Source organism: Zingiber officinale, chromosome 11B (genome assembly GCF_018446385.1).
Source record: "Zingiber officinale cultivar Zhangliang chromosome 11B, Zo_v1.1, whole genome shotgun sequence".
In the NCBI taxonomy this organism is placed as follows: Eukaryota; Viridiplantae; Streptophyta; class Magnoliopsida; order Zingiberales; family Zingiberaceae; genus Zingiber; species Zingiber officinale.
In genome coordinates, this window is record NC_056007.1 from 29169984 (window position 1) to 29183010 (window position 13027).

At 36.1% G+C, this 13027-nt stretch overlaps 1 protein-coding gene and 1 pseudogene across 4 annotated transcripts in view; both read left to right on the forward strand.

The window, feature by feature from the left end:
* Positions 1-13027, forward strand: part of LOC122033614 (uncharacterized RNA methyltransferase pc1998-like) — a 69855-nt gene that overhangs the window by 22918 nt on the left and 33910 nt on the right. For all 4 annotated transcript variants that reach the window (XM_042592675.1, XM_042592674.1, XM_042592676.1 and 1 more), the window contains exons 4-5: positions 2036-2080; positions 2174-2241. In XM_042592675.1, coding sequence (XP_042448609.1) covers positions 2036-2080; positions 2174-2241 — 113 coding nt within the window. The remainder of the gene's footprint in view (positions 1-2035; positions 2081-2173; positions 2242-13027) is intronic.
* On the forward strand, positions 5644-7765 carry LOC122033615 (annotated as a pseudogene).

Here is a 13027-nt window from a genome sequence, read left to right on the forward strand (position 1 = left end):
GGTAAAGAGCATGGAAGATGGGAGGAGTCAGGGAAGTTTCAAATGCCGGAACATCATGACTGTCCTGACGGAGGAATGAATTTAAGGTTCAAGGGGATACTAAAGTAGGCATCGACCTCCATATAGAACAAAGGGGAAGTTGGAGGCCGCCTTCATACCCTACGGTGGTAGATGGGAAAGGTGGAAGGTTTAAGGATGATGGTCTCATAATTCCAGTAAATGCGGAACCCCTCCCGAATCACTTGTTTGTCGATTAAGGAAACCTAGGAGGGGAGAAGGCCTTATCATGGTAGCTTTGTCTGGATTGAGGATGACTCTTTAAGTATCACCCTGGTAGTGCCCCACGGCCTACTACTAGATCTGCTAGTCGGACCCGAAGACCTAGCCCTAGAAGCCATCTAAACACACAAACTAAACACCCATGAAAATGAAGGTAAAAGAATGCAAAAGGTGAGGAGATTTACGAGGAGGTTAGATCACAAAGCGAGGATGATGAAGATCGAATGAAACCTCAAGGGGAAGGAATGCGGAATCTAGTTATAAACCCTTGCACCTGATCCTATGGTGCAGGAATGCCTCAGATGCTATCAGATCACTTGATTTAAAACTGGAGGGAAGCCTTAGAAGATCAAGAAGTTGCTCTCGATCCAAGGGGATAGACAAGCTTCGGGATGCTCATGTTGCATCCAACGGCTTAGAGGAGCCTTGAGAAGATTAACCGTCACATTGATTTGATAGGACAACTATCAAAGATTACACCATGATTTGGCTAATTATTATGACATAATTTGGCCAATTATGGCATTATAATTCAAAGTATATGTGGGAGGGTGGCCATTATGAGTGCCCAGACATTGCCTACTAGGGGATTGCTGAGCTTCTCAAGTCAAGCTACCTTCCCCTGTACCAACTCATCAATTTAGTTTGTTCTCCCCAACTGACCGCTGGACTGTCATGCGAAGTGGGGTCTTGCCTGTCTTCGCTTCCATAACTTGACTTGGAGGGGGGACTCATGATATCCTAGGATAGCAATCAACCTGTGTGGCTCTATCGCAGGTCAGCACTCCTTACATGTGTAAGGATCTTGCATCCCACATAGTTCCCTATTGAACTCGGTCTCTTGAGTTCCCCATATAGATTGGTTACCTGAGTGCCCTGAGCAACTTAGCCTCCCTAGTTCCTCACGTGACTTGTCCTCTCGAGTCTTCCATATAACTCAACTTCCAGAATGCCTCATGCGACTTGACACCCAAGTTCCCTAAGGCAACTTTGCTCCCTGAAACCTCCCACTCAGAGTTGTTCCTTGGCTCTATACTTAACTTGCCTCTCTGAGTTTTCTGCTCAGTAATTGTCTTGAGATGGCGTGGACCATGGTCTTGGTAATAGTCCCTCAGCAATTACCATCTCCGGCCAGTAATGATCAAACGGTTGAAACCGCCACAATTAAATCTAGATTAATAGTAGAAATGGCTGAAATGGAAGAACTGCTCCTATTTTTCTGGAGATCATGACCACGATCTATTTTTCTCTCTTCTCACGCCTATAAATACTGAGGTATGTCCATCATTTATAGGTTTAGATCTTCTTCTCTCAATTACCACACTCCACACTACTTTCCACTTTCTTGTAACACCTAGTAACTTAATCATCAGAGGGGCTTTGCCGGGAACTACCTCCGGTGCCCTCTGATGTTTCCCTTGTGCGTGCAGGTCGGATCTTCTCCTACCTCTGCTCTTGATCCAACGATCGAGTTGGTGCCCATCTCAACCTCCACATCAACAGCTAGCTCGGCATCAAATCTCTACAACATCACCACTCATAAAAAAATATTTGATATGTTCATTGGAAACAAACAGGATACTATCCTACCATTTCAGGGATGCACTAATAAACTCCAATATTTATTATTTAGTATGCATGGTAAGAGCAGAATTTTGTAAATCTTCAGTTCTGTAAATATTTGTGCTTGTCATTTTGTAATATTGCTTGTCTGCTGTTTTCTTTCTTATAAATTGAGCCATTTGTGTTTTCCCAGCTCATCATCCAAATATTAATGCTGCAGTTGACCTACTAAAAGAAGGCAGGTTGCTTTCTCAATTTGCAGATATATTAAGCTTTAGTCTTTTTATGACTTCTTATAGCTATTGCACTTTTATTAAATGTAACAATTTAGGCATTTCTAAGTTAAAAGTTGAGCCATACAATGAAGACTCGGGTACTGGTGAGCTGCGATATGTACAGGTTTGTTTTGCCTCCTATTTCTTCATGTTAGTCCATTGCCAAGGTGAATTAGTCGTCTTAAAGTTATGTTAGACAGTAGACGTCTCTATTTTTTTCTCAGCTTCATGAGCTAGTTTGATTGTTGAATAGGCCTTATCAAAGTTGCATAAAATCATAACTACATACTCTTTTTGTTACTGATTTATTCTTCATTGGCATACTAGTGGTATATGATCTGCTGTTGTGATTTAACTATTGAAATCATTTACCAAGGTTGCTATAACTGTTGAAATCATGCACCAAGTACCAAAAAGTTAAATCCTAACCTTACTGTACCATGATAGATATACATATATATGCATTACCTATGCATTGCCAGTTGTTGGATGGTAAAGTCCATTGCAGCAACCCTTCAATATAGCTACCAACCAAACCAGTGGTATGTAATGTATCACTCAATATCCAAACCAATGGTATGTAATGTATCACTCAATATCCAAACCAATGGTATGTAATGTATCACTCAATATCCAAACCAATGGTATGTAATGTATCACTCTATATGCACGAGGCTGCTTTACTTAACAAGTAAATATCACCTGTCAAGGCATTTCTGGTCAAGTTGTATAAGAAACATAATATTTTTTATTTAATCATCTACCTCTAGTCAATGTTCTCCCAATTCGGGTGAGCTCTTATAGCTTGTGAAATAGTCAAAACATTTGTTTTTATTCCTTCAACTCAAATGCTATTTTAATTTTGCTTTTAATAGTTGTTATGTACATAACCATCAATCCTGACCAATTGACTTTTTTTTGTCATGACCTAGAGGACACTCTTCTTATAAAGGGGATGGGCTCCATGCTAATAGGATATAGAATTTTATTCAATTTCATGTTAACACAATGTACATCTCATGTTGTATCAAATATAACATGCTTGAATGGAAGTGCAAGCGATAGCGTAATAAATGTAAATACATAAAGCATGTAGATACGTAAAACAAAAGAATGACACTAGAACCCATTTCCATGTAGCCGTTGGGTTTCTCAAGGCATGACCTAAACTTGGTCAAGTGGTTGCCTCAAACTGCCAATATGGAGGTCAAAGGAAGATAGTGTCTAAGAACAAAAAGTACAAAGTAGAATAGAGAGAAGATGTGCATCATATAATATATAAAGAGGGAAACAAGATGTAAGTTATCTTTTATGAGATTATCAGGAATTAATTCTCGTTGATTACCATTTTAATTATTTTCACTTAAGATTTAAGGTCGCTTTTTAATTACTATCTTAATGCTCTTTACTACTATCTGTTTTATCTTATCACATATGAAATCTCATGTATAAGGGCGAAATGCTTGTAGTAAAGTACAGCTGAAGCTCGCAAGCTCACATAATGTGTGAGGGTACTCCTTGCACTCAGTTGCATAAGAAGACATCCTTCTTGATAAAGTAATGACTAAGGTCCTGCATAACATGCTAATGGACTGAAGGTCCCTTTGGAACACGGGCCAAACCTGTTTTTTTATTTGATAGAGGTAGTTCTGCATGTTAACACTTTATAATTCTAAAGATAGTTCAAGTTCTTTTAAGGGACAACCATAATTTTTTATCACCTATGAAATCTATTACGTATATTAGGATTTTTTTAAAACAAATCCATTAATGTGTACCACCCACATTTATCAAACCCAAGGATATTTTATTTCCTTGTTTTCTACTTTTAACTCTTTATAATTCTCAAGATAGTTCAAGTTCTTTTAAGGGACTACCCTAAGTTTTTATTACCTATGAAGAAATCTATTACCTATAGTAGGTTTTTTTTTTAAAAAACAAATCCATTAATGTGTATCACCCACATTTATCAAACCCAACGATTTTTTATTTTCCTTTTATATTCTCCTTTTTAACAAACACCTAAAAATTATCTTTAACCCATGTATCAACGTGTAAGATCTCTTTTTATTCTTCCTCTTTTAAAATGACATATTAATCTCAATAATTTTATTTCATCACTTAAATCATGTACAAGTATAAAATAGAAACAACCAAGAAACACTCACTAGAGTAAGGACTCAGATTGCACTTGCTCGCACGAAAATCTCTAAACTCCTTCAATCCAATTGTGGAGCTATTATGATACATTGGGAGAAACACTTAATACACACTGAAACATAAATTCAACAATTAGTCAAACAAAACACTATATATAGTAACTCCACCCTTGTCGATGATGTTGAAATATATTCTTGAGTTGCCTGCTGAGGTGGATCTCGAATCTGATTTGTACTGTGTGGTTTGACCTACTAATGGTGTAGAACTCTGCCAACAACAATCAAGTCTTTACTCCACTAAGAGAGGTTGGTTATATGCATCCTTCTATGCAATTGGACTCGATCCCCTACTACATCATCATCTATCATTACTAACCAAGTTTCTTTGATTTTCCTCTTCTTCTATTAACACATGCATATTTGTCATGGTCTCACATAACCTAACTAAGACATTTATTAGACACTTAAATATATGTCCATACCATCTTAAACCCGCCTCTCAGTATTTCCTCCCAATAGGCACAACCTCCATTTTCTTTCTAATATTTTCATTTCTAATCCTATTCATTCTTGTATGTTCACATATCCATTTTAACATCTTTATCTCTGTGATTCTCATCTTTTTCTTGTGTGCTCGCTTCATAATTCAACATTTAGTTCTATATAATATAGCAGAAATTGTTATTTTGTAAAACTTTTCTTGCAGTTTTAGAGGTATATTACAATCTCAAAGAGCACCTAATGCCCTTCATCATTTCAACCATCCCGCTTTCTATGTAAAATATCTCTATCAACTGCTATATCCTTTTATAAAAAGGATCCTAGATACTTAAAACTCTTAGTTACAAGTAAATAATCATCTCCTATCTTAACAATTATCTTCTTATATCTATTACTATTAAACTTAAATTATATATATTTTGACTTTACTCTATTAAGCCTAAAATTTTTTATTTCTATTGTTTTTTACCAAGATTCGAGCTTAGCATTAACTCCTTCAGGCATCTCATCAATCAAAATAATGCCATCTGCAAATAACATGCACGATAATAACATGTCTTAGATGTGTATAGTAAGTTCATCTATGGCTAGTGTAAAATATATATACACTTATAGCTAATCTTTGATGTAACCCTATTATTATAGGAAACTATTATTTGTATATATTAGTTACTATATTATCTATATATATTAGTTAATATATTTATGTTAATTAGATTAATTATCAATTAACCTAATTATAGTTTTCTAAAATAGATTCGTAGTTTGTATATAAATGTCTCACTTTTTAATAAAGTGTAAAGAATTCTTTTTTATCTCTATTTTACAAGGTATTAGCCTTACGATTAGAAATCAGAGTTGATCTCCGCAGATTCTCTTCCCTCCCTACAAGCCCTAGCCGCCGATGCTCCTTGCGTTCAGAGAAGTTCGTTGCTTCCTTCCTCGTCGTCGTTTTCTTTGCTTCCTTCCTCCTCCCTTATCCCACTGGCTGAGCCCTAGCCACCGACGAGCTCCAAGCCCTTATCCCTTGCAACGTACCATGATCGCGCTCGTTTCTCGCCACGACAACCTTGACGTCGCTTCTCACCGCAGCAGTCCGTGATGGTTTCCGCAATCACCCCCCTCTCTTGTTGTGACAACCTCAGCGCTGCCTCTTACTGCAACAGTCTTCTTGTTCTTGTCCACGACAAGTTTGTCTTGTTTCGCCACCCATCGGCGTCTGTCCCTTAGACTTGGATTTGTTGGACTCATCTTCTTCGGGAAAACGGGTAGGGCGACTTCCTCCCTAAGCCTGATTCTTTTCCTGTTGCTGCGTTTTCACTTTCTGTTCCTATTGCTGTATTTTTTTTTCACTTCACCTGTTGCTGTGTTTTCTCTTCACTTATTGCTACATTTTCACAGGGTACAGATAATGAATTCTCAATGCCCTCATCATGTGTTGTAGTTGCTAAAACAACATTTTTTGTTTGCCCTATGAAATAGGTGAATTGAGAACAAATAAACTGATTTATCACGCGTAGAGGCTACATCTCGTGTACACTTTTTGTCTTAAGCTCCAAGACATGCCTCCACTGCCGGGCGACTCCAAGAAGTTCCTCTGTTCTTCCTCCATCTAGGGCAGTCATCGGCACCCTCTACATTCTTCTACCTAAGACAAGTCTCTGAACTTGTTTCTAGAGCCCAGCTTTCCTCCTTGCCGAGCAGCTGCAGCAACCTCCGGCCCTTCCTCCTCTTTGGGATAAAGTCTTATGACTAAAAATAAATCTTCTGTTATAATGGATGTGGTTTCTGTGATGTCTAAAATTACATATCATAAATTAAATGGTTTGAACTATTTGGATTAGAGTAAGACTGTTCGTCTTTATCTGCGAAGTATTGATAAAGATGGTCATTTAACTAATCCTCCGAAAGTTGACTTGAAGCAGACATGGCTTAGAGAGGATGCTTGCTTGTTCCTTCAAATTTGGAATTATATAGATAGTGAGGTAATTGGTTTGATCAATCATTGTGAATTTGTTAAAGAATTGATGGATTATCTTGAATTTTTGTAGTCTGTAAAAGGGAATCTCTCCTGCGTGTATGAGGTTTGTAAAACCTTTTACCATGTGAAAAAGCAAAATCAACTAATTATTTTATGACATTTAAGAAGACATATGAGGAACTTAATATGTTGCTGCCCTTTAACCTTGATGTGAACATTCAACAACGCCAATGAGAGCAGATGACTATCATGAGCTTTCTCGCTAGCTGATTTTGAGTCCGCTAAATCACAAGTTCTCTTTGGTTCTGAGATCTTATCTTTACAAGATGTATTTAGTCACGTTCTCCGTACAGAAAGTACTGCACCCATTCCACTTAATGGCGCTTTGGTAAATCACAATACTAATTATGTTCCTAAAAAATCAATGATTCATAGTGGAAATAGAGGAGGCTCACAAGACTTTGAAACTCGGATGCAAAATTCTAGTGGTATTATATGCAAGTCGTAAGTCGGGCAATACAAAATGTGTAGATCAACAAAAAACACTTGACTCATATTGCATCCACTAATGATGCCCCTGATAAATCAATTCTTATCTTTGCAAATGAATTTTCCAAGTTCACACAATATCATGAATCACTCAAGAATTCATCATGTCATGTTTCCTCATCCTCCAAATAGATCATTGATTCTGGTGCCTCGGTTATATGACAGGTAATTCTAGTACCTTTTCTATTTTTCGTCCAAAGCTAACACTCTTGTTACTTTTATCTGATGGGCCTCCATCTCATGTTTGTGGGTCTAACACTATCAATCCTACTCCTTTTCTTCCTTTGTCCTCTGTTTTACATTTACCTAATTTATCATTTAATTTGCCCTTTGCCGGTCAATTAACTCGTAATCTTAATGGTTGCATCTCATTTTTTTCTCGATTATTGTTTATTTTAGGATCTTTTGACAACAACAACAACAACCAAGCCTTTTTCCACTAAGTGGGGTCAGTTGTATGAATCCTTTTACGCCATTGAGCTCTATCTCCTATTATATCATCATATATTTAAATAAATTTTATTTTGTTTTATTGTTGCTAACCAAGTCTTTTTTGGTCTTCCTATTCCTCGTTTGATATGTATGTTTATCATAGTTTCACTAACTGGCGCATTTATTGGTCGTTAAAGTACATGTCCGTACCATCTTAAACGTATCTCTCGGAGTTTTTCCTCAATAGATGCAACTCCAACTTTCTTTCTAATGTTCTCATTTCTTATTTTGTCCATCCTCGTATGTCTACACATCCACCTTAACATCCTCATCTCTGCAACTTTCATCTTTTGCTCATGTGCTCGAGTCATAGCCCAACATTCAGCTCCATATAACATAACAGGTCTAACTGCGGTTTTATAGAATTTACCTTTAAGTTTAAAAGGTACTTTACGGTCCCATAAAACACTCGACGTTCCCCTCCATTTTACCCATTCTGCTTGTATTCTACGTAAGACATCTCTCTTAATCCCTCCATCATTTTGCAAAAATGATCCTAAATAGTTAAATCACTCGACGCTCCCCTCCAGTTCACCCATCCTGCTTGTATTTTAGGATCTTTTGACGAAGAAGATTATTAGTAAAGGACACGATTTTGGAGACCTCTATATTCTTGACACATTGCTCCCAAATTCTTTTGCTTGCTCGAGTGTCACTTCTCCTTTTGAGACTTATTATAGGTTGGGACATCCATCTTTATCTTTGCTCAAGAAGCTTTGCCCATAATATGGTAAGGTGTCTTCATTAAATTGTGAGTTATGTTGGCTAAATATCACCGTCTTAGTTCAAGTCCAATTGTAAATAAACGTGCTATTCTTTTTGAATTAGTTCATTCTGATATTTGGGGTCCTTGCCTTGTTTTATCTAAACCTGATTTTAGGTATTTTGTTACTTTTGTGGATGATTATTCTTGTGTAACCTAGTTATATTTAATGAAAAATCCTTCTGAGTTATTTTATGTGTTTTCTGCCTTTTGTGCTGAGATTAAAACTCAATTCAATACATTCATCCATACTTTACAAAGTGATAATGCTAAGGAATATACATCTGATTTATTCCAGTTGTATATGGATCAGAATGACATGCTTCATGAAACCTCGTGTTGACACTCCATCCCAAAATGGTGTGGCTGAACGTAAAAACAGACATCTTCTTGAAACTGCACGGGGTCTTTTATTTCAAATGAATATTCCCAAACCTTTTTAGGCTGATGCAGTTTTTGCGGCATGTTTTCTCATTAATCGCATGCCATTTTCTATTCTTCATAGTGAGATCCCTTATAAAATCCTTTTTCCCAATAGGTTTCTATTAACCCCAGGATATTTGGTAGCACTTGTTTTGTTCATCCACATGTAAATAAATTAGATCCCAAGTCTTTGAAGTGTATCTTCCTTGGTTATTCTCATCATCATAAAGGTTATAGGTGTTATTGCCTAGTATTAATTAAGAAAATTGGGAAGATTGAAGGAAAAAAAACTAGAAGAAGAAGAATTTTTTATTATTCATTTTCAACCAGAGATTACATCAATAAATAGAAGATACAAAGTGCTAAAATAGGAACAAATAAAAGAAAGGAAACATAAGAATTGGAAATTACTTAAATCAATTATTTCCTGATTTCCTAAGATTCTTTCCTAACTTTATGCGATCATTATCTCAAAGATTATTTCCTGATTTTCAAAGATTATTTTCTGATTTTATGCAATCAGGATCTCCTAATTTTCCAACACTCCCTCTCAAGTTGGTGCATAAATATCAATCATGCCCAACTTGCTTGTTAACTATTTAAAGTTGACTCTTGCAAGTCCCTACGTCAAGATGTCAACTATTTGTTGGTAAGAAGGTACAAATGGTAAGCAAATGGTTCCAGCTTCAATTTCTCTTTTATAAAATGTCGATCAATCTCAATGTGTTTCATTCTATCATATTGGATTGGATTATGAGCAATGCTTATTGCGGCTTTATTATTACAGTATAACTCTAATGGAAGTTCTATGGGTTTCTGAGCTCTTCAAGTATTCTGTATACCCACAACACCTCATAGACTCCCTAAGCCATTGCTCCAAACTTGGCTTCTACACTACTTCTGGCTACAACACTTTATTTCTTACTTCTCCATGTTACTAGGTTTCCCCATACAAAAGTGCAGTATCCTGAAGTCAATCTTTTGTCATTAACCGATCTTGCCCAATCTGTATCAGTAAACACATCAACACTCCTTTGATTAGTCTTTTTAAAAATTAGATCTCTTCTGGGAGCAGTCTTTAAATATCTCAGAATTCTATAAACAACCTCAAGGTGTTCTTCGTGCATGCATGAATTGACTCGCAACACTAACTGAAAAAGCAATGTCTGACCGAGTATGAGATAGGTAAATTAGTTTCCCAACTAACCTTTGGTATCCACTGGTATTAACAGGAACATTTCCTTTTTCCCAGAGTTTTACATTAGGATCCATGGGAGTTTCTACGGGTCTACAACCACTCATTCATGTTTCCTCCAATAGATTAAGGATATACTTCCGTTGAGAGACAACAATACCTTCTCTAGAGCGAGCGACTTTCATATCAAGGAAATACCTTAATGTTCCTAAATCCTTGATCTCAAATTCAATTGCTAAGCTTTTCTTTAGTCTTTCCATTTCAATCACATCATTACATGTGAGAATAATATCATCCGCATACACTATCAATACAACAATCTTTCCTTCAGTGGAAAATTTTAAAAACAATGTATGATCTATTTGTCCTTGAGTGTATCCTTGCTTCTTGACTGATTGAGTAAATTTCTCAAACTAAGCTCTCGGAGATTACTTGAGACCGTATAAAGATTTTCTATGGTGAAAACCCACTTAATCCCACAGTCCTTTTCCCTGTTGGCAGTGTAACAATCTTCCAAGTATTATTCTTTTCAAGAGCTCTCATCTTCTCAAGCACAATTTCCTTCCACTTTGAAACTTGCAGGGCTTCTTGTACATTTTTAGGAATGTCTACGTCGGATAATTGAGAAGAGAAAGTGACAAGGGATGAAGATAAATTGGAATATGACACACTTAGATATAGGATGTTTGGTACAAGATTTGTCACCTTTTTGAAGAGCTATTGGTATGTCAGACTCAGATTGACTATCAGACTTTGGATTATCAGTACTAGGATGAAGATTCTTCATCTCCCTTGGCTCGGAATCATGGCTATGTTGTAAAGATGATTCATCTTTCCCTTTCTGATGATTCTTTCTCAAGTAGACGATTCTCTTCCAAGTTTGTTCCCCTTCCTTTAATCTATTACCTGTCATATCATGTAGTGACATTGTACTAGGTTTTTCATAATTTTGTTTCTCAGATTTTTTGATTGTCAAATGTAGGCCTGGATTCAGTAGAAATATCACTCATTATGAGAGGAGTTTCAAAGAATGATTTTTCGCCATTTGTTATTTGTGCAGAGGTATTAGGCTCAAATTTAAACATATCATTTGAGAAAAATATATCATTAAAGCTAGTAAATGAATCTTCCCTTGAACTCTCCCCCTTGAAGATGAATGTCCTTAAAAAAAATGTTATGTTTTAAAAAATGTGACATCCATTCTCACATTTTTTTTTGATATCAGATCATTACACTTATAACCTTTTTACGTAGGGGAGTAACCCACAAAGACACATTTTCTTGCCCTTGGCTCAAGTTTTCCGGTTATCCTATGTTCGTGAACAAAAGTTGTGCAACTAAATATTTTTAATGGTAAATTAGCTGAAATACGAACAGTAGGAAAACATGTTGTAAATGTATTGAATGAAATCTTGAATTGTAGAACTTTAGATGATATTCTATTAATTAAATATGAAGCAGTTAAAATGTTTCACCCCACAAATATTTTGGTACCTTGGTTGAAAAAAGTAATACCCGGGCTACCTCTAGGAGGTGTTTATTTTTTTCTTTCAGCAATACCATTTTGTTGAGGTGTATCTATACACGAACTATGATAAACTATTCAAAATTTTCTAAGATCGTGTTAAAATATTCCTTCCCATTGTCACTTCTAAAAATCTGTATGTTAGTTTGAAATTGAGTTTGCACCATATTGAAATTTTTTTTAAAGATTTGTTCAACTTTTGATTTTTTCCTTTAATAAATACACTCAGCAAAGTCAAGTATGATCAGCAGTAAATGTGATAAATCATTTCTTATTAGAGGGGGTGTTTATTTTATTAGGACCCTAAACATCACCGTGAATTATGGTAAACGATTTTGATGGCTTGTATGGCTGTGAAGGGAAGAATATACGGTGGTGTTTTGGAATATCACATACTTCACAATGAAACAATGATGGATCTTTATTGTGAAACAATTTAGGAAATAAGTGCTTTAAATATCGAAAACTCGGATGTCTTAATCTAAAATGCCACAACATAATATTACTGTTTGAAACAGAAATAGATTCAAAACAAGAACCCCTTGGTTGAGATTGTTTTCTTGATTCAGATCCATCTTCAAGGAAGTAGAGTCCTCCACTCTGTTTAGCACTGCTAATCATCCTCCCCGAGGTCAAATCCTGGAATACACAGTGAGACGAAAAGAAATTAGCTTGATAATTTTGATCATGAACCAATTTACTAATAGATAAAAGGTTACAAGATAACTTTGGAACATGAAGGACCTCATATAGAGTGAACATAGGTGATACTACAATAGAACCATTTCCTGTAATGGCTGAAAGAGAGTCATTTGCAATTTTAATTTTTTAGTTATTTGCACAAGGTCTATATAAAGAGAAAAAGTTTGACATTCCTGTCATATGATCAGTTGCACTTGAGTCATCCAGGTGCGATTAGAGTTGACGCTAAGGAAGATTGTTGTCATGCAATTACCTTTTTAAGCTATTGAATAAGAATGATTTTTTTAGACTCAAGGAGTTTGTACAGTTCGTCATTTGTTCCTTGGTGAAAGGAAGTACGCTAGGAATAGATTGCCCCTCTTGATTTGAGATAATAGTTTGAAGTGCACGACCTTCACCATCAGTTTTTTTCTTCCAATTTTTGGGCTTCCTATGGATTTTTCAACATGTTTCTTGCGTGTGCCACGGGCGTTTACAATGGTCGCACCATGGTTTTCCAAAACTTTTGCTATCTTTCTTTTCTTCCTCTTGAAAACCTTTAGTAACAAGGGTAGAGCTTTCTAAACTTGAATTATTAGAGACTAAGGTAGATTTGTTAAGCATAACCATTTGTTGAGCTT